This window comes from Populus euphratica, unplaced genomic scaffold, assembly GCF_000495115.2.
Source record: "Populus euphratica unplaced genomic scaffold, PopEup_1.0 scaffold210.1, whole genome shotgun sequence".
Taxonomy (NCBI): domain Eukaryota; kingdom Viridiplantae; phylum Streptophyta; class Magnoliopsida; order Malpighiales; family Salicaceae; genus Populus; species Populus euphratica.
The window spans coordinates 186,352-214,106 of NW_011500094.1; the positions used below are offsets into that span (position 1 = coordinate 186,352).

Genomic DNA, 27,755 nt, shown 5'->3' on the forward strand with positions numbered 1-27,755 from the left:
TCAGGCTTGAAGCTGAAATGCTTACGATCTGATAATGGAGGAGAATACATTGATGGAGGTTTCAAGGAGTATTGCGCTGTCAACGGTATCAGAATGGAAAAGACAGTTCCAGGCACACCACAACAGAATGGTATTGCTGAACGGATGAACCGGACCATTAATGAACGAGCTAGAAGCATGAGGTTGCATTCTGGGCTACCTCAAACATTCTGGGCTGATGCAGTTCATACTGCAGTTTACTTGATCAACCGTGGACCATCAGTACCTTTGGAGTTCAGACTGCCCGAGGAAATCTGGAGAGGAAAAGAAGTACAACTTGCTCACCTAAAAGTCTTTGGGTGTGTTTCCTATGTGCATGTAGACTCTGATGCTCGTAACAAGCTGGATGCCAAATCAAAGAAATGTTTCTTTATTGGCTATGGAGATGAAGAATTTGGATTTCGGTTCTGGGATGATCAGAACAGGAAGATTATCAGAAGCAGGAACATGATCTTCAACGAGAAAGTTTTGTACAAAGACAAATCAAGTACAGAACTAGAGATAACTGATTCAGATACGAGTTCACAGAAATCTGAATTCATACAATTAGAAGGGCTTCCTGATGTTACCACTCAAGAGTCCACACAAGATAGTTCAAGCACTTCAGTACCCACCACTTCTACACAAGATAGTGCAGAGCCAAGTGAACCAGCTGTTCGCAGGTCTTCAAGGACTATAAAGCCTCCACAACGGTTCACACTTCTACTGAATTATATCTTGCTGACCGATGGTGGTGAACCATTAAATTATGAAGAATCCTTACAAGATGGAAACTCGAGCAAGTGGGAGTTAGCCATGAAGGATGAGATGGAGTCATTGCTGAAGAACAAGACTTGGGAGTTAACCAAACTGCCTGAAGGAAAGAAGGCCCTACAAAACAAGTGGGTTTACAGAGTAAAGACCGAGCATGACGGAAACAAACGGTTCAAAGCAAGACTTGTTGTAAAAGGGTTTCAGCAAAAGAAGGGGATCGACTATTCTGAGATATTTTCTCCAGTTGTGAAGCTTACAACAATCAGAGTTGTTCTGGGGATAGTAGCTGCAGAAAATTTACATCTTGAACAATTAGATGTAAAAACAGCATTTCTTCATGGAGAATTAGAGGAAGACATTTACATGCAACAACCAGAGGGGTTTGCAATACCAGGAAAGGAGAGTCAAGTTTGCAAACTAAAGAAGAGTCTATATGGTTTGAAGCAAGCTCCAAGACAGTGGTACAAGAAGTTTGATAACTTCATGAGTAGTACGGGATACACAAAATGTCAGGCTGATCATTGTTGCTATGTCAAACATTTTGACAACTCCTATATCATTCTACTGCTATATGTGGATGATATGTTAATTGCAGGTTCCAGCATGGAAGAGATTGACAAGCTAAAGCAACAGTTGTCAAAACAGTTTGAAATGAAGGATCTGGGAGCTGCTAAACAAATACTTGGCATGAGAATCATCAGAGACAAAGACAAAGGCATACTAAAGCTTTCACAGGCAGAGTATGTCAAGAAGGTTCTCAGCAGGTTTAGTATGGATAATGCTAAGCCAGTATGTACACCTTTGGGGAATCATTTCAAGCTCAGTAAAGACCAGTCACCAAAAACTGAGCTAGAACGTGGATACATGGACCAGATCCCATACGCCTCAGCTATCGGCTCCTTGATGTATGCCATGGTCTGTACTAGACCAGATATTGCCTATGCAGTGGGAGTTGTAAGCCGATATATGAGCAATCCTGGAAAGCAGCATTGGGAGGCAGTGAAATGGATCATGAGGTACTTAAAAGGCTCATCGGAGACATGTCTTATTTTCACAGCTGGCGGTTTGAAACTTGAAGGCTTTGTAGATGCTGATCTAGCAGGAGATGTTGATAGCAGAAAGAGTACTACAGGTTATATATACACTCTAGGAGGCACTGCTGTTTCTTGGAGTTCTACCTTGCAAAAGATAGTTGCTCTTTCAACGACAGAAGCTGAATATGTCGCAGTTTCAGAATCCGCAAAAGAGATAGTATGGCTACAGAGTTTCCTGCAAGAATTGGGCAAGATGCATGGAAAGGGTACTTTGTATAGTGACAGTCAGAGTGCAATCTTCCTTGCCAAGAATCCAGCATTTCACTCCAGAACAAAGCACATACAGATCAAATATCACTTCATCCGGCAACTGCTCGACGATGAATAACTGTTACTTGAAAAGATCTGTGGAAGCAAGAATCCAGCTGACATGTTAACCAAAGGAGTCACTCTTGATAAACTGAAGCTGTGTAAAGCTTCAGTTGGACTTAAAGATTAAAAAACAGATCTAGCGCCATTTGTGTCCAAGTGGGAGATTGTTGGGTGTGGACACAACATGGTTGGTGGCAGCCATGTTAGACATGGCTAAAGTCAATGGTGGTTGCATGGTGGGTGCCTAACCAAAGAAATTGTTGCCCACCATTGTTGACTAAAGAAGAAACTTGTCTCCCACATCAGCTATAAATAGAGAGTGCCATTGATAGCTGATGAGCACCACGAGATAGAGAGAAACACAGAGAGAGAGCTAAGGGTGAGAGTTGAGTTGAGTTGAGAAGTTTTCTCCTCCTCCTTGTTTTGTTGTTTGTATTGCTTTTGAGCTTGATTAATACAAACCAGTAGCTCCGTGGAGTAGGCAAGTTGCCGAACCACGTAAATTTGTGTGTGTTTGAATGTTTGGATCACCTAACACTAACGAGAAAATATATAATATTTTATGAAAGTCTGAATACTAATATGATTTTCAAACAAAAATAAACTAGACAGTGTTATTTATATTAGTTACAGACGTACAATCCTTTATAAACAAGAATTTCTATTTAAAAGTTACTTAACTAATTGAATCCATCTAGTATTAGGATTACTAACTAATTAAATTGAAAATCCTAATCTAAATAGAAAAGGTGAAACACAAATACAACGCACCGTAACTTTAATTTTACGCTTACTATTGGTCAGCATAAAACTGACAACGGACTGCATCAGAAATCCCAGTCCTGGTCATTGATTCTTTATAGCTCCATCCTTGGATGTTTTCATGCTCCTTGCGTACAGAAAGCTTAATTAGAAACGTTATTGATTTCCCCTTTCTTTTGTTTATCAAGGTGCTCTAATCATCCCAATCAACAATCAATCCGCTAGGTGCCAGAAAATATTATTTCATCCATGAAAAAGTGCCAGAATGTCTAATTATACACCACCAACTCGATTTCTTACTGAAAAAATTTCGGGCGTGATGCAATTTTAAAATTTAGAAGGGAGCTTGGCATGATTACGATTGAAGAGTTCCTCAAGTTAACTTCTTTAGAATAAAAACAAATTTTAGAACTCCTCACAAACGAAGGGTTATATGATAGCCAGGGGAGTTCGCTCCTTGCCTGACCACAGGCATATAAATGCCTTTGCCAAAACAAAATCAGAATACTGACTTTGGTGAACTGTCTCCCTATCTGTTTACTCATTACGTTGTGTTTTTTTTTTTTAATGATCACACGGGATCTTCCTGCCATTTAACAAATCAGAAGCTACGTTCGACTTGAAAAAAAATCATGGTAATAGTTCAATGAAAAAAAATCCCTGAAATGAGCAACTAATCCCAGAAAATTGATACATGGGTTTATTTTCTGTATACAATACAGAGTCTCAAATTATACTATAAAGCAAACAGTCCGTGTAACAAGTACTCGGACAGAATTCATGGAAATAGTTCACTATTAAAACTCAAATTTCATGCCACACGAAGCTTCTTAGAACAAGTACTACGTCATTGGTAGAAAAAGAACAATCCGATTACATACATCTGGGTTGTCACATGCAATTATATCCACCTCTGCCTCCTTTGCTCCTTCGTAGGTGGTTTGATTTAGTTATTGTCAATGTTGTTTCCTACAAAAGTGACATCAATGCCAGACTATTTCCGTAGTTAAGTTGCTGTGATGAATCCTTTTTTTGACTGACAGAAAAATATACACTTCCGTATAAAAATAGAAGTATCAAAAGCTTTTCCATATTTGCTTTTAAGATGTTATAAAAAGAAAAGTTATTTTTTAAATCTTTCAAATCGTGTGATGAATTGCCCCTATAGCTCAGTGGTAGAGCGTCAGTCTTGTAAACTGAAGGTCCGTAGTTCGATCCTGCGTGGGGGCATTCATCTTGATAGGTTCAATTTCTAATTTTTTATAAAATTATAAAAACGACAGAGCATGATCAGAAGGATCGAGCAGCCGCTTTTTTAGGCAAAGACCATGAAGAGCGGATAAAGAGTTGGTTTCTGATGGGCACCAAAACCACCCCCATAAAGAACAATGAAGGGGCCTAATTAAGCTAAAACTCAATTATCTCCTTTTATGTGTTTCATGCAATTCTTTTTTTAGTTGGTGTTAGTGATGTAATCGGGTAATATTTTTTTTAAAAATTAATCTTTTTTAAATTGCTTTTAGCAAAGTGATCTATAATTTGGTGGTCAAACAACTTAAGAGATAAACTAAAGTAGACGTAGCTAACTTGTCACTTGATTGAGGGTGTTTGACCAACAAATTATATTATCAATTCAACTGGATTTGAATTTAACACATGTATAAATCTTTAGATGAGATAAAATACAATTAAAGTTGTCAAAAAAATCTCTCAAACACCAAAAAGATAGATTTAAATAGCAAAAATATTCAATAACTAACTAGAAAACAATCAATTGAAAGAAATAATAAAGTTAAAATCTGAAATTAACAAGGAAAAAATCTAAAATTATAGGTAAAAACTTCAAAGGTAATTTTTGAGCATTTAAAGTGGAATTTAGCAAGAATGTAGCGAATGAATTTGGAACGTGAAATTAAGAAAGCTCAATAAAAGTTCAATTTTTTGTAGAAATCACTTGTAAAATTTGAATCCAATTCAATAATCAAATAAAAATTATAATTGTTTTAAGTCAAACTATTTATTCAAACGGCTTCTTAGACTGTTTTTATTTATCAATCTAATCCATAACGTTCTTGGCTAATTGCTCGAGTCATAGTGGTTATGGAATACATCAGTCTGGTAAGGTTTCGGTCGTGGGATCTCCAGTGGACCTCAAAATCACAGTACTTTTCAACGACTCCTTGTCCGCCATTTTTATTCAACGGCTCCCTGTCCGCCGTTGTTATTTTGCATCGAAAAGGAAATATTCTTGAAAGACCATTTCTCCAACTACTTCACCCGTTCACCTCCCTGGTCTAATAGCAACTCCATTCGGTCTGTCTTTATATACAGAGCATGGAGTGCACATGCATCCAAAATCTCCATCCTCAATATCCTAGACTTCCAGTATATTCCTACACACGCACATTGAGATGTTCAAGGAACCATCAGCTTCCATTCTGCTGGCATTGCTAATTGCTTTAGCACATCCAGCAGCAATCTGCGCTGCGGTTGAACCTGTAGCAGCAACCGGAGAAGAACCAATCCTTGAGTTATATATGCATGACATTCTCGGTGGCAGCAACCCAACAGCTAGGCCAATAACCGGCTTGTTGGGTAACATATACAGTGGCCAAGTCCCCTTTGCAAGGCCATTAGGGTTTGTCCCGCCAAACGGTGTAGCCATCCCAAATGCCAATGGCGTCATTCCGACTGTAAATGGCATAAACGGTATCCCACTGGGAACTGGTTTAGCTGGCACTACTTTTGCAGGAAAACCAAATGGTCAGAACCTCAATGGCAATACTCAAACCCAATTAGCACCTGATGGGTTAGGACTTGGCTTTGGAACGATAACTGTTATAGATGATATACTAACCTCCAGTCCGGAACTGGGGTCACAGTCTGTAGGCAAAGCTCAAGGTGTATATGTGGCAAGTTCAGCAGATGGGAGTTCTCAGATGATGGCATTTACAGCTATGTTTGAAGGAGGTGAGTACGGTGATAGCATCAACTTTTATGGCATGTACAAGATCGGAAGCACCATGTCACGTCTGTCAGTTACCGGTGGCACTGGTAAATTCAAGAATGCTAGGGGTTTTGCAGAGGTCCGATCCCTTATACCTTCTGGTCAACATTTCATAGATGGTGCTGAGACATTGCTAAGGTTCACAGTCCATCTAAGCTACTAAGAATTTGTGAAATTTGAAGAACATGTTCGAGTTGTTGTCTTAAAGTGTTTGTGAGCGTCATGATTTTCTGTCAAAATTTATAAAGTCAAAGACATTTTATGTATTTCCATCGATATTTCTTTTTGCAATTCTATTTGCAAAATCTTGCAAGCGTGCTCTAGGGATTTGATGGCATATAGAGGACAGTTTTCACGTATTCATAAGAAGTCCCTCCCCATTTATGTGTAGCCATAAACCAACAACGACTTCGATGGATATCCTACTGAGGTAAACATATTGTCCTCAACAACAGATGCACGGTTCTGTGTTTGATACAACGATATATATTTCAAGCCGGAGGGGGAATAATAGCTAGAAAATAATATTCATGTAATATCCAATTTATAAAGAACTTATGCCAGAAGAATTTTAAAGGAAAAGAAAAGCTAAAAATAATATTCATAAAACAATCCAACTAATAAAGAACATATACCATAAAAAATTTAAAGCTTGTCACACGTATACGACATTACGGTAACAATATTCACTTTCAAAATAACATTTAATGTGGTAGATATTGGGAGATAAAGAATTCTTGTTTTTTATCTGTTAAATAAAATGAGTCATCACCAAATATTTTTGTTACTAGGAACCCTAACTGATTTCAGAGATAAAGTACAGGGACTGATTATGTAAAGAAAAAATATTAGTATTTCAAATATGCTCCACCTAAGGTAAGCTGCATTGTTTTAATGTCTGATAAAATCTAAGGTCTTATCATGTTTTCTAGTTGTTGGTTCATCTGTGATTTAAGAAAAGTCCTCTTCAGTAGATATTCTTATGTTATCGAGTAAAACATAACCATTCTAAAGTTTTTAAAAAACTCCTTTTATAATATCGAGACTACAACTTACGTATAAACGTGCAATCTTTAATATTAAAAGAAAAAAATAATTTTTTTTAGAATTTTTGAAATAGTGGTTTAGTTCTTCTAACTTTAATAAACATGTTATTAAAGTTAAAATGCATGCTAAAGTATTTTTTTTAAAAAAAAATTCTTTGTATGAAAATAATACGATGTGATTTTTTTTTGTTTAAGAGACTTGGTCGTATGCATGAAAAAAATATTTTTTTTAATTTTTTTTAGTGTTTTGATGAAAATGAAATATTTTAATATCGAATTTATATCTTTAAGGTATAAAAATACAAATCAATGTTAATCAAAATATCGTTAAAAATTTATGCAGGAAAATCACAAATTTCAAAATGATTTTTTTGAATTTTTTTTATGGTCCTGACTCGGCCTAAAAGAAAACTAGGCCGAAATCTATCAAAAATAAAATCAAGTCAAAATCAGCCCAAAAAAAAACATACTTGTGATTAGATTCAATCCAATCGTATGAGCTGAACTAATGTTCTAACCTGAAAACCTGAAAGAACCAATATATTGATTGTTGGTTACTGTGCATAATTAGGTGGTTATTGTGCTCTACACAATAAACACCTAATTATATTTTATTTATTACAGAACATGAATTGTTTACATTTTGCATGTAAATGAAGATGAATAAAAAAATAAACAGAAGAGGGGGAACTGACTTGTGATGGCTGCTGTGGAGGCTCAAGGTGGTGCTTGCTGGTGGTGGTGGTTCTAGGCGGCACTGCTGCAATTTCTTTTTTCTTGTTCCCTGTGCAAAGGCACCAGCCTCTGTTTTTCCTGCTCCTCGTTTGCTTTGATTTGTTCCTCTCCTTTTCACTTCCTATACTTCGGTTTGATTGCTTTCTCTAGCCACTAGCATATATTTTTTTCTTCCAAATTCAACTGAGTTTGCTTCTGGAATGCTGGAGTTTTGAAGGAGGTTCTACAGTACCTCTCCTCTGTTTTCATTTCCCTGTGTTGCCCAGTTCTTCCTCATGTCTCCCTCTGCTTTTTTATTTTCCTTTTCTCCCTCTGTTTTTTGTTCTTTTTAAAACCTCCCTGTTATGTCTATCTCTCCTCTACTATCCTCTATTTTTCTTCCTCCCTTTCTATCTCCTCTTTTCTCCCCCTTCCCTTGTTCCCTTTCCTCTTCCCCCATCTTGCTTTTTTTTCTCTGTTTTCCCTTTCCGCTTCCCCTCTTGTGCTTTTTTTAGTTCTTCCCCCTTCTCTGTCTTGTATCTCCCTCCTTTCTTATTCGTTCGTCTCTCTACTTTTATAATCAAAATTGCATGCATTTTTTATAATAAAGATGGTTATGACTATTATTGCAGTGGTAACAGTTGGCGATGGTAACGACGTGTAATGAGATAGTAGCTATGAAATGTTCCCCATAACTGAAGCAATTTGCAATATTTGTTGCTGAAACAATTCTTGTTTGTTGAATTGGTGAAGAAGACAATGAATAGTGCCTCTAAAATGGCACCGTTTTGCAACTTTAAATGATATTTCTGATTTGGTTCTTGGATGTTTTTACAATTTTGTAATCAAGCCTCTGAATAAAATTATAATTAGATCCCTTAATTTTAGCACAATTTATGATTTGATCCTTGATTTATGATTGTTTCAATCAGATTCCTAAAAGACCATTAAACTTCAGTAATTATGCAATTAAATCTTCAATTTGACCAAATCAACTCTTTAAAATTATAATTGGATCTCAAAACTTTAATTTCTTCCGATAAAAGTTTAAATTGACTTAAAAATCAATTTTTCTTACAATTAAACTCTCCATAAATTCAATTAAATCTTAGATAAAATTTAATTGAGTCCATAAACATCTTATTTAAACTTTTCTTCTTTAAATTGAATTTTTATTGTCAATAGGCTCTCACCAATTAAAAATATACTGTTAAATTTTAATTTTTATATTTTTGAATAACCAATTTTTAACTATTTTATAGATGTTCGAACATCCTTTTCTCACTCCTATTTTTTTTTTTGGATTCCTTATAAATATATATTTTTAATGTATTATTTTTTTATTTTTTATGTGGGAATGTAAAAATAGATAACAAAAAATTTCATCAGCTTTCTTCCCAACACGCTGGTTAAATTAAATTGTACATGTCATTCAAGTATCCTGAGGTTCATAACCCCTTACTTCAATGTTCCTGTTAATATTGTACAAGCTGGTGAGACATGTCTTTCTGCTTTGTTGATGGACTAGAAGCTTCATCCCTCTCCAACATGGCAACAGGAGGAAAAGGAGCTTTAAAAGAAAGAACATTTTACAGCACAACGCGGAATGTTAGCTATAACAAAGCTAAAACACGAATATTTTTTCTCATACTTCGAGAAAATTTCTCAACAATCACCCACTCCAGATCTAACCTTAGGAGGCTTCAACTGACCAACTATCTCCTCTTTGCACCAACTCCACCATGTAACCATGAAGCATGACACAAAAACTCTAAAAAGGTATTAAGCACCGATCTCATGATTCCAAAGATTGTATCTTATGCAGATTTTTTTTTTAATGAATAATATGCAGATATGTTAGAGAATAACTGATAATGGCTCATAGAGTTTTCGATGCGGATCAAAGGTTGAGGGAAACTTCTATTTTACAATCGAACATGAGGATGGAATTCGTCAGAGTGATTGTTAGCAAATTTACTGTCTACCTTTCCTAGAGACAGGATATCGTAAGTAAATAATCTGCAAAACATTTTGATCAATGCAGAAAAGAATGTACAAAGCATTATACAGTTGCACTTGAAATGAAGTCCAAAAGAGCTACAAACAGTATAAACAAGCACTAACATATTATCCTGTTATCCGTGCTCTGGGCAGCAGAAATTTTCATCTTCGGCATAAAAATATGTCCAAACTAGCGTGAAAAGGCTTGCTAATATGGTTTCCCTGTAATGGGGCCCCTGGAAGAGAGAGTTCAGAGTAAGAATAAACTCGCATAACACCAATCATTTACCACCAGTATCTACCTAAAACTAAATCAGTTGAGGGAAAAAGACTAACGATTTCGAATGGGTGTAATGTGATCAAATAAATTTTGTTAGTGGACCATAATGTTGAAGAACCTATTGTACATCAGACTCCATTTCTGCTTATTAGCTATACTAATAAAGAAAATGAAGATATACCTAAAACAGAATGACTTGAACTTCCCATATGGCTATAACTAACACACTCCAACAACTCCAACATCTCTGAAGCCTGGCAACCACTCCATCTCAGTCTACTCATATCGTTCTATTTAAAGAGCTTTAACTACAAATCAGTTGCAAACTCCTTCAAGAATATTTCATCTACAAAATCTGTTAAGACTCCCACGAACATTAACTACAAAAAATCACAAGATGTTCAAGCTATCTTCTCCATGTTTTTTCATCGTAGTGCTAATTGCTACCCTACACACAGTAACACATGTGACTGCCATTAACCCAGAACCGGCTGGAGAAGAACCTGCTCTTGAGTTGTTCATGCATGACATTCTAGGGGGCAGTAACCCTACGGCACGGCCAATCACTGGCTTGCTAGGGAATATATATAGTGGTCAAGTACCCTTTGCAAGGCCATTAGGATTCATTCCTCCAGACGGAATGGCCATCCCCAATGCCAATGGTGCCCTTCCAGCTGTTAATGGTCTCAATGGCATTCCACTAGGAACTGGCTTGTCTGGTACAACTTTTGCAGGTCAGAACCCAAATGGTCAGATCCAAACCCAACTTGGACCAGACGGATTGGGGCTAGGCTTTGGAACAATCACTGTCATTGATGACATTTTGACCAACAGCCCTGAGTTAGGGTCGCAGCAGCTGGGAAAAGCTCAAGGAGTTTACGTGGCTAGTTCAGCAGATGGGACCACACAGATGATGGCATTTACAACCATTTTCGAAGGGGGAGAATTTGGTGATGCCCTGAATTTTTATGGAATATACAAGATTGGTAGCGCAATGTCACGTTTGTCAGTGACCGGGGGGACAGGCAAGTTTAAGAATGCTATGGGATTTGCTGAAATCCGAGGACTTGTCCCATCAGGTCAAGTGGGCATTGATGGTGCACAGACATTACTAAGGATTACTGTCCATTTGAAATAATAAAAATACAATTGGATTAAATGCTTGTTTGTTGGTGTGAAATTAATGTGTTCATGGTTTGTGGTTTCTCTTGGTTAACGGGCTCTCATACTGCCAGATGTATCAGATGTTGCAACTGAAATGGTGTGAATATGGAAAAAAATCTTGATTGATTTTCCCTGCGAATATAAAAGATTTCCTACTTCAGCATCTGTATATCACCAAAAAAGCTATACAAATTGCAAAACAAGAACATAAACCAATAAAATGACACTTTTATCTGTGTTCAATAGAGACATCTGAATCCGACCTGGTAGCTGGGGGTATAAATCTAAAGAAAAACTCTACAAAGTCCAAGCTTTTCTGAAAGACCAAGCTTATGTTTGACACAAAATAAAAAGGGAATTCATGAACTTTCTTTACTGACTGAGTGCCTTAGGAAAAAGTAATGGTAATATGCTAGATTTCACACTAAAAAGTATCAAATCAGCTTATTTTCTCGATAATTTAATAATTCCTTTATGAGCAATTGCAGCAAACCAGAGATTAGGATCGTCGCAGTATAAGTTTTAAACAGAAAATTAGTATCCCTCTCCCCCAAAGGGAGGGGAAGCGGACAAACAGTCCCAGCCAACATTTTAGAATCTACACAAGATGCAGAAGCTCATTTTTTCTAGAAAACTGTGAATAAGTGGTCAGATTATTGCCTGATACAAAAGATGTATTGTGGCTAAAGTAGTAAAGATCGATCACTTCCTATGAACACTATAAAAAGCTCAAAATCCGACATACCATCTTTTCATAGATAGAGCTCCTCCAGTGCCACCACAATTCACAGGCTGGTAATCTTTAAACGAGAAGATACAGAAGCTTGATCAAGATTATACAGGGAATCGATAAAGTGCATTCGCAGTGAAGCTGGACCGTTGGCCATGTCCATTCCCATCTCTCCAGCAATACGAAATATGGGCAATGCTGAAGCTGTTGCTTCTAAAGCATGCAACGGATCGACAGCAACAAACGCAGCAACGAGGGCAGTGACAGCACATCCTGTTGCTGTGATCTTTTGCATCATGGGAACTCCATTACGAGCACCAACACCTTGGTGGCCATATGTAATGATATCAACAGCCCCTGATACTGCGATTATGGCACCACTTGATTGAGCCAAGGTCTTTGCTGCTTCCATTGCATCCATTGACTCATGAAAGCTATCTACACCCTTGAAAATGAAACTCAATCATGAAGCTGAAACGATCATAAAACCCCCAAAAGAAATTGAAAGAAAAACTAAGTCTCCCATGTTGTAATAATCCAATAAAAACAATTTCAAGCATGGTAATTCTAGTTTTGCAATTTTGACAATGATGCTGAATGGATATTTTATAAATTCTCGTGTGAGGAAAAATCCAATACCTTAGTGGCTCCAACAGAAGCCTTTGAAAGAGCAATAATTTCGGACCCATTTCCTCTAATAACACTAGGCCTCATACCCACAAGCTCCAAACAAGCCTTTAACCGGAAACCAGAAGCTCCAGCAGCAACAGGGTCAAGAACCCAGGGTTATACTATGAGTATACACTCCCCCCCATATTTTCTTGTAATTTACACATTTTTATTTTTATAAATACAAAATGCAAACACAAATTATTTATATCATAAATAAAATAAAATATTTAAAAATAAATTACAATAATCTCTTTAAATATTATAAAAATATAACTGCTATTTAAAACAAATAAACTAAACAATTTAAAAATAATAGAGAGAGGTTATTAATTTAAATAAAAATAATAATGCAAAGTTAAAAATATATAAAAAGGAAAGGCATTAGTTAAAACTTCGAAAAATTCAAAATAAAAAATAAAAAAAGGTAAGGTTTTCGACCACCATGAATAAAAAATAAGGTTTGAGTTTAGAATTTTAAAAATTTATTTTCATCTAAAAATATCTAAAAAATACCATTAGAACATAAATAAATCAATTTCTTAATTCAAAACATTTCTAAATTTAAACCTACTTATTGACGTCATGATAAATAATAAAAGACATCTCAATAAATTTTTTTTATCAAATTAAACTAATTAAGATAAAAAATAATTTCTTCCACTATTGAAATGTTAACATCCAATAACCTTTTCTTTTCTCTCTAAAATTAGAAACTTAAAAGTGAATGAAAATTCCGACTTGAAGATATAATTTTCAAACAAAAAAAATTAAAATAAAAATAGAGAAAAATCTCAAGGTATTTTTTTTTTCCCAAAAGGCACCGAATGAACAATACCATGTAAAAAAAAAAACTATATTTTCCCCTTGCTTTCCATCTTAGTCTTTTTATTTTTATTTTTTAGAAATATTATTTTTGTAAAATTGAGAACCAACTCAATTTTATTTTTTTCAAAGCAAAATAACAAAATCAAAGAAAAAAAAAGTTAAATAACAAGAATAGAAAAAGACTGAATAGCAAAAAAACAAAACAAAGAATTACTATAATGATTAACAATGTTTTCAAATGTATATACAATGAAAACAGCATACCTTTTAAATTTTTGCTGATGATTCCAGTTTTTTTCTAGCAATGTATTTCAAGTTTGAAGATTGATACAAGTGTGATGAGTTGAAAGAGGAAGCAAATCTTTTTGAACTCAGATCGATTATAACCAAAAACAAGTTGGAGCCTCCCCAAAATATGATTAAAGTTAAGTAGTTCTATTAACAAAATGTTTCTGAATAAACATCTTAAGTTAGGAATTTTACTGGTTATTTTCTATGATTTATTTTAAGGATATATAAGAAACAGAGAGCCAAAGGTAGGGAAGAAATAATTATTTTTATCACCAGATCTTTAAAATAAACCCCAAAAAGTGACTAAATAGAATCCCTGCAACGAGGCTATTCAATTCAAAGGGGGATTTCATGAATATTTAACCTTATAAAACCTTAATAAAATTAAGCTATTTATAAACTGAAATTGCAATAATCAAATAGGCACGACACGCTCTTACTGTTTCCCAGGAACCGAAACCCCGGACACACAAGACAGGCCCACTTCACTTCCTTCAAATATAAAAGTACCAGATAAATCGAACAGATTCACGGACGAAAGAAAGCCCTTCCATTTCCAAGAAAATGCAAATCCCACAACCACCACCACCACCGCCCTCCTCCTCCTCCACAAATGACACCACCAAAACCACACTCTTCATCATCCTAACCACCTCCTTTTTCTCCCTCCTCTTCATCTTCACCCTCTCCTCTCACTCCTTCAACACCTCCTCCTTATCCACCCATGGCCTGCCCGATCCGTATCTCTTCCCAAACCGTCAACCCACTTTCACCAAAATCCCTTCTGATCCAACCCCACCCTCCATCGCCTACTTGATATCCGGGTCCAAGGGTGATTTGGATCGGGTCCTTCGACTTTTATACGCCACTTACCACCCGAAAAACCAATACTTGCTCCATTTGGACCTCTCTGCTCCACAAACCGATCGTGATCAATTAGCTCTTAGTATCCAATCAGTGCCTATTTTTAAAGCTGCGCAGAATGTGAATGTGATCGGGAAGGCTGATTTTGCTTACCCAAAAGGGTCTTCTACCATTTCAGCCACACTTCATGGCGCTGCTATATTGTTGAGGTTGCCAAAGAAATGGGATTGGTTTGTTAATCTTGGCGCTGCTGATTATCCACTTGTTACTCCAGATGGTAAACGTTTTAAACTTTTTTGGTGGCATTTGTGTTTTCTTTTTTCAAATATTTTTAGTTTTGTTCTTGGATTATATGATGTGGGTTTTTGTTGGTTTTGAAATTAAAGTTTTTGTCTTTGTTTTTGTGAATTTTGTAGATCTTCTTCATATTTTATCATATTTGCCTAAAGATCTCAACTTTGTCAATCACTCGAGTTACATTGGCTGGAGAGAGTATGTGAAACTGACTTTTAAGACTTGCTGGTTTTTTTTGGTGTCATGCTAACGTGGTTGGTTTTGTTAAGGATTTATAAGTTGCATGTGGTGGTTTTGCAGGTCTAGACAATTGAAGCCAATAATTGTTGATCCGGGGCTTTACTTATCGGAGAAATCTGAGATGTTTTATGCTACTCAAAAGCGAGATTTGCCTAATTCTTTCAGGCTATTTACAGGTGTGTTTTCTTCTATTGTTTTGATTGTTCTTTTAGATGCGTTTTGCACTGAGCTAATACATAATGCTGTTTGTTATGCACAAAGAAGAGATATTGCAGTTTAGCATGCTTACTGAATGCCTATGAACTAGTTCGAACTGGGAACAAGCATGGTATAGCTTGAATTAGTGCGGAATAGCAGATTAGAAGCAAAATTTGTAGTTAACCAGATGAGTTAGATGATGGCATTTTGATGGTTTTGCATAATATTCCAAGGAAGTTATTGATTATACTTCGCTGTTCTCCGGTTTTTCCTTGCCCATTTTTGTCATTGAGAAAGTTTTATTGCTCATTAGCATGGTCAGGCAATGTAAGCTGCACTATTATAAATTATCAGGATAATTCCTCCATATCCCAATCAAATATTGTGTGCCATGATGTGTGAAATGGACCAGATAAGTGATGAGTAGAAGTTCAGTTTTAGCATTAGCCTGGAGGTGTAAGGTTATAGGATTCGTTCAGGGAAAAAGAACAGCAGCTCATCTCTGATGTTTGATGTAGTTAGACTTAGAGAGAATATAACTTTGTAGAATCCTGTTTAAGGGAAGTATAATCTCCTCTTGTCTCTGTTCTCTGATGGAGGGTTGGACAGAGAGCCATCAACTTAATTACTTTACTATTTTAGTGGTAGTAGAACCTAGTCAAGCTCGGATCATCATGCTCCTTATTGAAAACTGGAATAGCGCACTGAATACTTTGATATAATACTCTTATCAAGGATTCTCAACCATTGATTTCAGGGCCTCACAATTGATTACTGAGATTCATTTATGTTGTATTCCACCTAATTTGTTTTGTGAAACAAATACTTCCCCAATTGAAATTGGTTAAAAACTTATCAAAGATTATCAACCATTGATTTCTAGTTATACTTTTCTGACTAGCAAACCAGTGATGACTCCAATTTCCTCATTGCTAACTCACCTGGTGTAGTATAGAAAACCTACAATTTTCCATCGACCTAGTGGATGCTCCAAGTTTGATGGATTCTGTCTACTCTTATTAGATGGAAAAACTTTGGTTAATAATAACCAAAATGCTAGTTGCTAGGTGAATTTGCAATTTCTGAAGATGGAATAAAAACTACAAGATCTTTTTAGTTTCTCCCTAACATTGTTGATTCCTCAGTTGATGCCAATGGGGAAGTAGTTTGGTGTGCCATTTATATTAAGAGTTTTCCAAGAGGATTAGTTCAACTATCAAGAGTTTTGAGTGAATTGGCAGTTTTAAGTTTAACCAGTTTGGAGATTCAAACTGATTATTCTGTGGATAGAAGGCGTGTCAATAAACTTCCTGTCTAAAATCTCCAGGAACTAGCTTGGAGATTGGGTTTTTTTGTGCAGATGAACCCAATAATTGCTTGTTTGTTTTTGAAAAGAAGGGAGTGGAAAGGGATAAGAAATGAAAAGGAAGGTAATATAAAAGAGCAAAGAGAAAGTTGTAGCTCAAAATATTAATTTTGGAACCCCATATAATTGTAAAGTTCAATAGTTCGGACATGGTCAAATTTCTCTTTATGGAGCTTAGTGATCTTCCTCAAGTCATGCATGTTGCTATGAAGTTTATTTACTGCTCTCTTTTACAAAAGCATTATATCCTAGCATGAGCTTGGGCAGGGCCAAATGACCATGAAATAATTCTCCCTTTAATTTGAAATTCTTTTGCTTGTTGGACAAACTATTATTATTATTTTTTCATCAACACAAGCGTTTATTTTCCCTGCAGGAACTTCTTTTTCCTTTGTAAGTCGTAATTTGATAGAGCACTGCATCTTGGGTGTGGACAACCTTCCGAGGATCCTAATGATGTATTTATCAAACACACCTTCATCCTTAATCAATTATTTCCCAACAGTGATATGCAATTCTCGTCAGTTCAATAGGACTGTCATAAACCATAACTTACAATATGTAGCCTTTGAGAAGCCTTCTAAGAAGGTGCCCCGTGCACTAAATTCTAGTGAATTTGATGCAATGATTGAGAGTGGAGCAGCCTTTGCCACTCAATTCAAGTTAGATGATCCTGTACTCGATCGCATTGACCAAGATGTTTTGGGACGCAATCCTGGTGAAGTGGTGCCTGGTGGTTGGTGCTTGGGTGGTGAGCCTGGAAATATAACATGCTCAGCTTGGGGTGATGCTGATATTCTGAGGCCTGGCACTGGAGCAGCAAGACTTGAAAAACTAATTGTTAGATTGCTGTCAAATGGTGAATTTCACTCTCGTCAATGTATAGTTGAATGATCTCAACCCTCATTCACATGGAAAGCAAATAGAACACCAAGTAAAAGGGAGTAATATAGAAAAAAGAGGAGCGTGACAGAATGAGAGACCAACATTTTCCATGTTAAAATCTTGTAAAAAAAGTGTAATTCAATCTGTTGATTTTTTGAGAAATGATGACTTTTTTTGTGGTTCTCTAAGCTGATATATGTTGTTGAGTGAAATTACAATTCATCAGGTGTTGGAATTGACCCCAATGTTCCTTAGCAAAAATACGTAGTTGATGATATTTACATTGCTCTAGTGGAAGATGCTTCTACGAGAACCAAGTCCGATGGTGACTCTATTTCAAGGACTGGTCGTAACAGAGGCTTGTTCATGGAGATGCTCTGCAGAGACTCAACTAATTGATCGTAAGTTGACGCTCCTAAATGTGCTTGCTTTTCGTTGCTCAATTAGCTAAATGCCTTAGAGATGATGACTCTAGTTGATGATGGTGGACTGCTTGTGCAACACCAGGTCTGTTCCTGTAGAGATTTCCATCGCCCTTTTTAATCGAGGAATCTGCAGGGTAAAATGTAGCAACCTTCCAGGAAGATTTTTTTGATGAGGCTGCCAACCAACGAAAAATCATTTCGTTTCTTCATTTTTATAAGAATATCTGTGTTCTTGGAGCAACTGTCAAAAATGACCAAAAATGAAAAGGTAGAACTAGCACAGATTAGCCGTTCGTTCTAATGTAGGATTCTCTATCAGAGTATCCTCGCATTGTTGTGAGTAAGTCTATAAAATCTATTTAAAAATCTTAATTAATTTAAAAATCTAACATGAATGAAATTAAAATAAATCAATATTAATTATATTTTTTAATTTAATATGAAATTTGTAGTATTTACCACCATGTGTGCATTTTATGTTTGAGTTTAAATATATCATACGGATATATTTGATTTTAAACAATAAAAAAAACACTCAATTAGTTATTGATTTTATAAAAAAAATAAAACTAGCTTAGTCAATCATGGAAAGAATGTGAAAACCGATACTAAAAAAGTGTTAAATCAACCTCTATTAGAAGGATAATTAATTTTAATAACTAGTGCATAGAAAAATCACAAAATAATAATTTATTATTGAAAATTCTTTATTTTGAGAAAACAATAAATATTAAAAAAATAAAATCATAAAAAATAAAAAAGGAGTTAGATGAGACCATGTGTTGGTCTCAACATGCTTGGGCAAACACGTGTAATCTAGGCTAAAAAGATAAAAATAAAAAAAATAGTGGCAAACAACACGTTATTATATGCAATTTCTAGCAATCTATTAATCATGGGAAAGTTATCTAAAAAATTAGGCCATCCAAACTTAATTTCTAAATCATTTTTAACTCCAAAACCTTAGAATCATCTCAATAGCCCTCAAAACATATTTTCATCCAACTCTGGAAACTTAAAATAAACAACTCTTTCGTTAATTTTTATAAATTTCACCCGAAGAAATCACTGAAATTCAATACAATGCCACAGAACGGAGAGCTACAGAGCAGATTATTACAACCTACTAGAACCGACCACCTTAAAAATTTTCTGGGCTGTCATCCAGCTGTTTCTCATCTTCAATCTCTACCTCCAAAATTTCCTGGAAACAAGAGATCATCAGAAGCCATGACCGAACGAGTACAGTATCATTTCTATATTATTATTTCTCAATTGCTATAAATAAACTTACAGGGATTCTCTGCTTCAAGTAGTTGCCAATTCTAGCAAGAACCATGGAACGTTCGTGCCAAAACCTACCTTTGAGACTGATCACCACAAATGGTCCATCCAATTCCGCAAGCTCAACTTGTCCTGGTTACATGTTCAATTTTGCATCCTTAAACCACATTACAGAGAGAGCATATCAGTAGAGAAATCAAGCCCATGTGTACCTTAGGAGTCACCTGTTATGCCCACTGAAGTGTCAAAAATCTGTCCAAGCTGCAAAAACAGACACACATCCTACTATTTTAAACTAGCCAAACTCATACAGACAAGAGAAAAACAAAGAAAGTCTCATCCCAGAAAGATCACTGTACTTGCCTCGGCTCGAGCATCAACCAACACCTGTTTAACATTCTCTTCAGTCAAATCAAGTGGAGGCAGTGGCACACCTGCAGCAGCTGCTGTTATTGTTGTTAATGGTGATGGTTTTCTATTTGGTCTCTGTACTTGTGGCAGCATTACCAGTTTAGGTGCTGCCAGCGTTCTCCTCATTAGTCTTACTGGGTGTTCTGATCTGATATTGGCAAAGACACTGTAAGTGCAAGGAGAGAGGAGCGGTGATGTTCTTTCTGGTACGTGGTAACAGTGACTGCGAAGAAACATCACCTCTGTTGACATCTTAATTTGCCTGTGTTTCAACCTTGCTTGATCTTGTTGCGGGACGTAATCTTGATCGAAGAGAGTAGTGATAAAATGGATTTGGATAGCTTCGCTGTTGTGGACATTTCCCTACCACTCATACACATTTGGGTGGCTTCTACGATGCTTTGGTTAAATCCCTTTAGATGCTTTTGTTTTTTTTTTCATTATTATAATATATAACGATAATTATTATTTTTTTAGATAATTTTAGAGCAATATGAACCGTTCGATGTAAACTTCATTGTAAGTTATTTCCTCGTTTAGGGTGAATATGATAAATTTTCTTCTCAAATTACTCGATTTTTCCTTTATTCAATTTGGAGTTTTTTTTTCTTTCATTTGAATTATTTTACCTCATTAATATTTTTTACTTACAATATTAAAAAAAATTATAATTAATTATCCAAAATTAAACCCGACTAAAAGTTTTTACTAATTAGATATAAAAAAATTACAAGTACAGTAGTTTTGAGATTTATAAATAAAAAGATAACAAATTAATAAAACATCATGTTGGCAAAAAAGAACTATCATATTACCAGAATTACTCAAATTATATTCTGAATAATCATTTGAATTATCGGTTGTTCAAAAAATTTTAAAACTAACTATCCAAATTCGTTTTTTTTTCTTTTCTCATATCTTCTTCATGCATAGTTCGACAACACCCTCTCCAATTCCAGCTTTATTATTTATCCCTGAATTATGAAATTATATGTAATATATATATTTTTATATATTAAATATAAAGATAATTTATTTTTGTTGATATTAGAATTCTTAGGTTTTTAATTTGAAAAGATAATGATTTTTTTTAACGAGAAACAAGTTAGCAATTAAAAAATATAATATTTTTTTAATTTATATCAAATAAATAAATAATATAATTTACCTCAAATAAGATGTATTAGAGATGATAATACTTTTTTTTTCTTATACAATTGATTTATTTTTTCAGTTCTTGAAATTAGTTAGGATTCTTAGTGACCAAAATACTAGACAATAACATTTATTTATTTTTTCTATTGATAAAAAATAAATTTTTTTTATTCTTTTCACCCACATAATTTTTAATTATTCTGATTTAAAAAAATAATTACTACAATACCACACAAGTAGGACAATAATTATTAAGAATATTAAAATAATAATGTGACAAATTAATATAATGTAACTTATAAAATGCTATTAGTTATGGTTTAAGTATCATAAAAATTTATTGTATTTAATAATTTTTCTAATTTTTTGTTCTAATAGAGAAATTAACTTGACATATAAGTGCTATTAAATTTTAAATTATTTGTGCTATGTTCTTGCTGTTCTTCTATCTTTAGGGTGTTTTCCATGGCAATTTATTCCATTGAATCTCGAATTATTTAATTCGTGTGACCTAGTAATTAACACTAGATACTTAGAATGCCAAAATTTGGATTTCCAAATTAATGAACGGATAAATTAGACAGCATTGTCACCTTTTAGATCCGAATTTAAAAAAAAAAAAAAAAAAAAAACTAGCCATTTAGATCCGAATCCACTGAACATAGTTTTGTCATAATCTGCTGGGATAGAGAACAATAATGAGGTACTGGTACTTTTCTAGAGTGCGCCATTGGATCGAGGGCCTAGCTTGTGAAGACCAAACAGCAAAACAGAGCAAACCACTCGTTTCATGTAAATTTGAGTCACAAAAATAATGGCGGAAGTGTCAATTTCTTCCTCATAACAAAGGATGTAACTCTGCAACCTGAAAAAAATATACAGATTTTCCAAGTCTCAATTGAATTCTCTAATATAATTGTCTTCCAAAATGTCTCAATTATCACACAACATAACTTGCACCTAACCTAAGATGGGGTCTTGGTATGGATATGACTATCTCATGGAGCTGCATGGCACATAATTTGCTCTTCTTCATTAACCATCTTTTTTCTAATAACTAGTGCTGTCCAACATCCGCGGACAACTGTGCTCCATTATGGCTGCCCGAAAACTATTTCTCTTGATTCCCAACTCATTAGAAGAAGCCAAAAAAAGTGGCCACAGCAAAAACAAGAAACAGCACTCCACCCAAGTAGCCAACCTGGTTGAAAAGGCAGAGTGAGTGGCATAGAATACAGAATATGAGTTGAAACGTTTTATAATAACCCATTATACATGGTGGCGGCTCTCACCAGCTTTTCTGAAATGTAGTTTGCAAGAAAGGCTCCGCCTAGAATGGCAATGGATGTTGCAACCAGGTGCCCAGCAATGGCTCCAGTTGCCACACCCCATGGAGACTACAGAAAGGGAAAAGGGGAAGCAATGCTGTGATTGATTCTCAGCTATGAAGAGAATAGCAATATCATATGGTCAATAGTTCACGAAATCACACCTGCGCAGCACCAAGAGCAATCGTTGCAAGCATTGAGCGATCTCCCCATTCCTAGAAGCAATTACAATTTGGTGAAGCTGGAAACTTTCGGTTCATTAAATAATGCCTTCTAACATCGACTGTCTCACAGTGAAGTTGCCAATAAGATATGACAGCATGAAAATGAAAATCTACGACTGTATCCAAATGTTTATACTGCAATTTTAATAACAATAGCAAGGTGCAGTTGGAGTTTCGAGAGCTAGCAATTCGTGCAAAAACCATACAGAGGACCACGTTTAAATTCTCCCTATCAAGGGCCCTTTAAGCGAGACCAAAATGCCATTAGGAAAAAGAAATTCTTACTATAAAACTTGAAAAAGGAAGATAAAAGTATGGATGCTTACAGCGAAGAAGACAAGGCTGAATGACTTCCACACAATCTCAAATGGATTGGTGAGCGGTTTTGAGACCTGTAGTCATTAAGAAAGTATCTGCTGCGATGAATTTTAGGAAACACCAAATGAAACAAATTCCAAGAACACAAAGCAAAATCTCCCAAAATCATCAAACAAGAATAACCATGCCTGTGCCTTTTGCAACTCACTCTAAATGAATGAACTGAATATATTCCCCAAAAGCTCAGGCTTCTGAGTTACGAGATTACCTTTTCTTTCACAAGCTCCTCAGCTTCAGCATATTCATCAAGTTCCGGACAACTTTCGTCACCAGTCTTAGAGTCCTTTGATGGAAGATCCCACGCATCTTTTATTGATTTTAGGCCAAAGAACATGAGAAGAGTTACTGCTGCATATTCTCCAATTGGCAGGGCTGTTCATGGGCTAACAATATAAGACACATGTTTCTGTTTCACCGAAGTCATTAATAAAGAACACAAGCAAGTCAAGTGGACAGTTACCAACACAATAGCTTACTTGTTTGGAATTGAGCAGGCACTGAATTAAATATTCGTCCAATTACCACCGACAAGATTGTCATAAGTGAAAGAGCACCCATTGATCCCAGAAGAACCTGGTCAATGATTTGAGAGATTAAAAGAAAATTTTAGTCACAAAAGAAAGCATTAACTGATATGGGATCATCATATCTAGATACCATAATACATATCTGCAATGAACGACCTGCAATCTTAACTTAAAAATGACTACTTCTATTTGCTGATTATAAATGAATGACAATGCCAATAAGTTCCCACTTATTAGTCTCTCATTTTTCAAATTATTTGTGGGAGTAAGCTGCAAACTTCTAGGGGTTTTCAGATTTTATTCACCCCTAGGGAATAAAACTATCATATTTATGACCACATTTAAGAAAATTGAACCAGAACAAACATTGAAGAACATAACATAAGCAATCCTGAATTAATAGGAGTTGAAAGTTCAGGAGAAACGTACCAATCCTTTCTCATATTGCATGGCCAAGAGTGCAGCAATAAAAAATGTCTGTCAATACATAAGAGAGTTAATTTTAGGCTCCAGAAATTTGGAAGTGCAGATAATTAGTCAACTTCAGCAAGCAAATTGGTTCACATTGTAGGAAACAAAATCCTCAAATAAGTAAAACATATCCCAGTTGGACCTGTACTGTCTCTATTTTCACACATCAGCTAAAAGAATCTAACTCATCAGTCTGTACTACTCCTGATCACCATTCTGCTTATGTTTGAATCATGCCTTCAATTAAATTAGAAAAACAAAAGGTTCTTCATAGAATAAGATTTCCACCATTCATTTGTTAATGTGAACCTGTAAACAGAAAAACAAACTGGATATTTCTGTTGTGGTCATTACTCATGAAGACTAGAAGATCAAATCCAATGAATCTATCTCGCCAGCAGAAGCTAATGAGGTCATAATGAATAGCAGATTAGCAGTTATCAGGCCTAGCTGCTGGAATGCAGATCACGCAAAAGGGCATTAGAGGTTGGGGTGCCACGAGCATGGAAATGTGCAAAGTTAAACATCAATTACTTAATTAATTTTTTGACAATTCAAAGGCATTTGTAGCACATATTTGTTACACTTTAAAGGTTGCCACTGACTGCTGAAAAACATCCAGAGTGTACACTTTATTTATCATTTGTTCTCATTTACCTATGGTTGCAACCAAATTACAGTTGGCCTTCCTTTGCTCTTCAATTTGGAAAATTGATGTGATAAAAAATTATTTCCTCTGTCTATATTTTTTTATACCTAACCATTTTGGGAGGCTCCAAAAGTTTGTTCGCTTTAATTTTGTACAGAAGTTCATAAAATCTCTGTCATATTCTTGAATGAATGTAAACAGTAGTAAGAAGTTCCCCTACAATGTTGAACGAGCAGATAATGGAAGAGAAATCTGGAGATAGTAATGGTTATTTGGTCAGTAAAAATCATGTAAGACAAAGCAATTGTAATCAGCTTGAAAAGAGCAACAGTGAAAGCATGCCAAAAGTATCCTTAAGCCCTTAGTATGTTAATAAATAGCTTGATATTTTGCTTAATTCACAAGAAATTTGAGCAATTGGATTGCATGCATTAGGTCATACGTCATGTTTCATTTCCCTGGGAATATTTTGCACTCCCCAAGTCATCTACATTTTTCCCTTAGGGCGATTTGAATAAGAAAAAACCTTTTTTGACAAACCTATACCAAGAGAAAAGGTAAAATGAATACTTTGAAAAAGTCAAGCCATCTAGCCATTGTGTGCAGAACTTCAATAAGGTAAATTAGAAAACATATATAAAAAAAAGTCTCACGGACATAGAATTAGCTGGCAATTGAAGAGAAAAGTTTTAACTGTAAACTAATTACCTTGTCCCCTATTTCAGAAACAAATATTAATGTGAATGCAGCAGTCAATCCTGACTTGGCGATTGCTGCTAAAATTGATGAAGGTCCACCTCTCACGAAAGCAATAAGTGAAAATACCAAAGTACATCCAAGTAGCACAATAGCTATAGATAGAGGATAAGGAATTTTGCTGGGTGGCTTTACACTGCAAATCATGAAAGAATTATGAGTGACGTCTTACTTAAAATATGTCCATCCTAGGCCTCTGGCAATTTAGACTTCAGATGCACTGACTAGATGTTTAAGATCATCAATGTTAAACAAATTCAGAAACAGTTTGGGTTGAAATCTAATGACTAGCAAAATTGCAATTAGGTCTATCCCCAAAAGATTTTTTTTCTTATTGACGTCAACAGCATGTGATTTGCATGAAGGATAACAGAGGAGGTGTGGACATCTTTTCTTCATAGTTCTGATAGTGAATGGCCACTTTAGCTTCCTAGAGGTGGGAAAAAGGGGTTCGAATCATACAGTACCAACAGAAAATCATCATAAATCAGATTTAGATAACTTCTTCAACTGAAAACGGTTGCCAGCTCCACTTTGAAGAGCTACTATGTAATAGAAACACTCAAGGATTCTCCTTCCATTTGTGCATGCAAATGTTGATAAATACAAAATCACTCATCAGAGATATCTATATGAAGTTTGCAGTGCCATAAAAACTGGTTATCTCCAGGAGAGAAATTCATAGTGCATCATTATGGCTTAAACAACACAAATGTTTACCAGATTGTAGCTTTATAAGAATCAGTATTTCTTCATATCACTTACATTTCAGGTAAGTTATCACCAGGTGGACCGTTGACAAAACTTTTCTGGTTGTCTTGTTCCTCCTTGCCTTCATAGCCCCCAGATCCTATACCAACATTGGATGCCTGTGCTCTGAATGTGCCGGATCTGGAATTCAACTTTGAGATCTCTCTGCGTCTTACTATTAAAGAACATGTTACCCACTAACTCAACACCAAAATAACTGACAATAGAAATGATGTAAATACATACAAAAGAGATTAAAATATATTAACAAGATGCACGGCAATTTTTAGTGGCACAAGCATCAACGAAGAATGCTTCTCCATGAACTATTTTAAAACCCAAAGGGGGCACTCAATAGCCTCCACAATTATACCTCGATATTATTTCAGCCTGACCGTATGAGTTGGAGAGTTTTACTTAATAGCACACAATGCACAGGAGACAAAACATGAACATTGTCGCACATTCATGTCGTAATAGGGTCTAGCTAGTTGGACTCTTTACATTTTATCATTCATTCAGATAAACAAAACCATCAAATATTCATGATTGATGGAGCCATTCAATTGCAACTCCACACCCTTTATGTTCCAGCATATATACAGACACCCACCCTTAAATCCCAGCAAACATCCAAAAAACAAGATAATCAAAACAACAGAATAAACCCAGTATCCCCAAGCTAAGTTCTTATCCTCTACCTCATCCTAAGATAAAATTCACTGTGTATCCATTCTCCTAGGTATACCAACTAAACTATTTAGCGCAGCAAGCCAAAATTCCACTTTAGAACACTTAATTGGTAACACACATTTGAAAAGGAACAGAAACTATCAGTCAAGTAAGCAGCTTTATCATTTCCTCTTAACAAAGATTCAGTTTTTGAAGCACAAAGGGATACCGAAATGAATAAACAGAAAAACTTACACGAAGTTGAAATGGGTTTTCTAGAAATGCAAGCAAAACATGGTAATGAATCCACCAAAAGCAGTAATGGAGGTTTGGTGCTGCTACCATTTGAAGTTAGTGGTGTTTTTGAAAGGGTCAGCCCCTGCATCTTTTACAACTTTTCTTCTAAAAAAAATTTCACAGATTCATATTAGCTCCTCTAGTCTTCGATGGAGATTGGTTTATATACGCGAAGCTTCTTTATTCCTTCTACCGCTCTAATCAGTGTAACGGTAAAAAATTTCAGCTGAATTTTTGTTTCTGTGTTTTTACAGGGCGGACGTTGTACTCTATGCCACGTGTCCAATAAGATAAAATGATAAATTTTATTACAAAACGACGACGTTGGGTATCCAGGCTTTTTTTATTTCGGTTAAAGAGTCTGAATGGCATAGGACTTGTAGTCCAGTCTTTTCAAGCTCTAGCTCAATTGAGGAAAGCCCATTGGTCTTGATAAATTTCGATGTGGGCTCTGATTTAATTTTGATTATGTTAGATTTATTACTAATTCATACATTAATAAATTTGAATTATGTTGGGCACAATAGGGTTTTTTTCACCATTTGAGGGTACTTTTGAATAATTTATATTCTAATTGAGATTAAGTATATTTTTTTTCCGAGAAACATGGTCTTAAAACATATCTTCATTTCAATTAGATGCATTCAAGAAGATAATTTTTATTTTTTTGAGAATTGTTGACTAAGTTCTTGTTTGATATTATTTTTTAATTTTTTTTTTTTTGAGAATATATTAAAATATTTTTTATTTTTTAAAATTTATTTTTGACATTAAGATATCAAAACATTATAAAAAAATAATTTTAAAAAATAAAACAAATTTATATTCTTTCAAAAACACTTTTAAAACCTAAAAATAACCAAATCTCAAAAAAGAGCAATGGTGTAGTTG

At 35.2% G+C, this 27,755-nt stretch overlaps 6 protein-coding genes and 1 non-coding gene across 14 annotated transcripts; 4 read left to right on the top strand and 3 right to left on the bottom strand.

Annotated features, from left to right (window-relative positions):
- The first annotated feature begins 4,118 nt into the window (after window positions 1–4,118).
- TRNAT-UGU (transfer RNA threonine (anticodon UGU)) lies at window positions 4,119–4,190 on the top strand. The gene has a single exon. It is a non-coding gene; the product is annotated as a tRNA-Thr (tRNA).
- A 1,140-nt stretch (window positions 4,191–5,330) lies between these two features.
- LOC105109227 (dirigent protein 18-like) lies at window positions 5,331–6,280 on the top strand. Its single transcript, XM_011003853.1, has one exon. It carries the CDS (start codon window positions 5,372–5,374, stop codon window positions 6,128–6,130), a length of 759 nt encoding a protein of 252 aa, XP_011002155.1. The 5' UTR covers window positions 5,331–5,371; the 3' UTR covers window positions 6,131–6,280.
- Window positions 6,281–9,110: 2,830 nt separating this feature from the next.
- LOC105109225 (hydroxyethylthiazole kinase-like) lies at window positions 9,111–12,686 on the bottom strand. 4 transcript variants are annotated; one of them, XM_011003849.1, is made up of 3 exons: window positions 12,542–12,686; window positions 11,918–12,347; window positions 9,111–9,268 (listed from the first exon to the last, which is right to left on the bottom strand). In XM_011003849.1, exons 1-2 carry the CDS (start codon window positions 12,614–12,616, stop codon window positions 11,958–11,960), a joined length of 465 nt encoding a protein of 154 aa, XP_011002151.1. In that variant the 5' UTR covers window positions 12,617–12,686; the 3' UTR covers window positions 9,111–9,268; window positions 11,918–11,957. The 4 variants fall into 4 exon arrangements, with proteins under 4 accessions (XP_011002151.1, XP_011002153.1, XP_011002152.1 ...); XM_011003851.1 differs by lacking the exon at window positions 9,111–9,268 and adding an exon at window positions 9,947–9,964; XM_011003850.1 differs by lacking the exon at window positions 9,111–9,268 and adding an exon at window positions 11,236–11,304.
- Window positions 10,306–11,419, top strand: LOC105109226 (dirigent protein 18-like). The gene has a single exon (XM_011003852.1). The coding sequence runs from the start codon at window positions 10,406–10,408 to the stop codon at window positions 11,144–11,146; it is 741 nt and encodes a 246-aa protein (XP_011002154.1). The 5' UTR covers window positions 10,306–10,405; the 3' UTR covers window positions 11,147–11,419.
- Window positions 12,687–14,166: 1,480 nt separating the features above from the next.
- Window positions 14,167–17,776, top strand: LOC105109230 (xylosyltransferase 1-like). The gene is made up of 4 exons (XM_011003860.1): window positions 14,167–14,831; window positions 14,971–15,046; window positions 15,149–15,264; window positions 17,029–17,776. Exons 1-4 carry the CDS (start codon window positions 14,255–14,257, stop codon window positions 17,544–17,546), a joined length of 1,287 nt encoding a protein of 428 aa, XP_011002162.1. The 5' UTR covers window positions 14,167–14,254; the 3' UTR covers window positions 17,547–17,776.
- Window positions 17,777–18,987: 1,211 nt separating this feature from the next.
- On the bottom strand, window positions 18,988–20,080 carry LOC105109229 (uncharacterized). Of its 3 annotated transcripts, none has more exons than XR_839202.1 (4): window positions 19,610–19,923; window positions 19,459–19,507; window positions 19,257–19,378; window positions 18,988–19,166 (listed from the first exon to the last, which is right to left on the bottom strand). XR_839202.1 is itself a non-coding variant. In XM_011003858.1 (4 exons), the coding sequence occupies exons 1-4, from the start codon at window positions 19,907–19,909 to the stop codon at window positions 19,104–19,106; spliced, it is 543 nt and encodes a 180-aa protein (XP_011002160.1). In that variant the 5' UTR covers window positions 19,910–20,080; the 3' UTR covers window positions 18,988–19,103. The 3 variants fall into 3 exon arrangements, 2 of the variants coding, with proteins under 2 accessions (XP_011002160.1, XP_011002161.1); XM_011003858.1 differs by having other exon boundaries at window positions 19,471–19,528; window positions 19,610–20,080; XM_011003859.1 differs by having other exon boundaries at window positions 19,471–19,507; window positions 19,610–20,077.
- A 1,495-nt stretch (window positions 20,081–21,575) lies between these two features.
- LOC105109228 (GDT1-like protein 2, chloroplastic) lies at window positions 21,576–27,045 on the bottom strand. 3 transcript variants are annotated; one of them, XM_011003856.1, is made up of 10 exons: window positions 26,823–27,045; window positions 25,911–26,070; window positions 25,098–25,281; window positions 23,699–23,746; window positions 23,219–23,315; window positions 22,951–23,114; window positions 22,691–22,756; window positions 22,305–22,381; window positions 22,105–22,209; window positions 21,576–22,013 (listed from the first exon to the last, which is right to left on the bottom strand). In XM_011003856.1, the coding sequence occupies exons 1-9, from the start codon at window positions 26,950–26,952 to the stop codon at window positions 22,143–22,145; spliced, it is 993 nt and encodes a 330-aa protein (XP_011002158.1). In that variant the 5' UTR covers window positions 26,953–27,045; the 3' UTR covers window positions 21,576–22,013; window positions 22,105–22,142. The 3 variants fall into 3 exon arrangements, with proteins under 3 accessions (XP_011002158.1, XP_011002156.1, XP_011002159.1); XM_011003854.1 differs by having other exon boundaries at window positions 22,305–22,355; window positions 26,823–27,043; XM_011003857.1 differs by lacking the exons at window positions 21,576–22,013; window positions 22,105–22,209; window positions 22,305–22,381 and adding an exon at window positions 22,385–22,423.
- Between the last annotated feature and the right edge of the window lie 710 nt (window positions 27,046–27,755).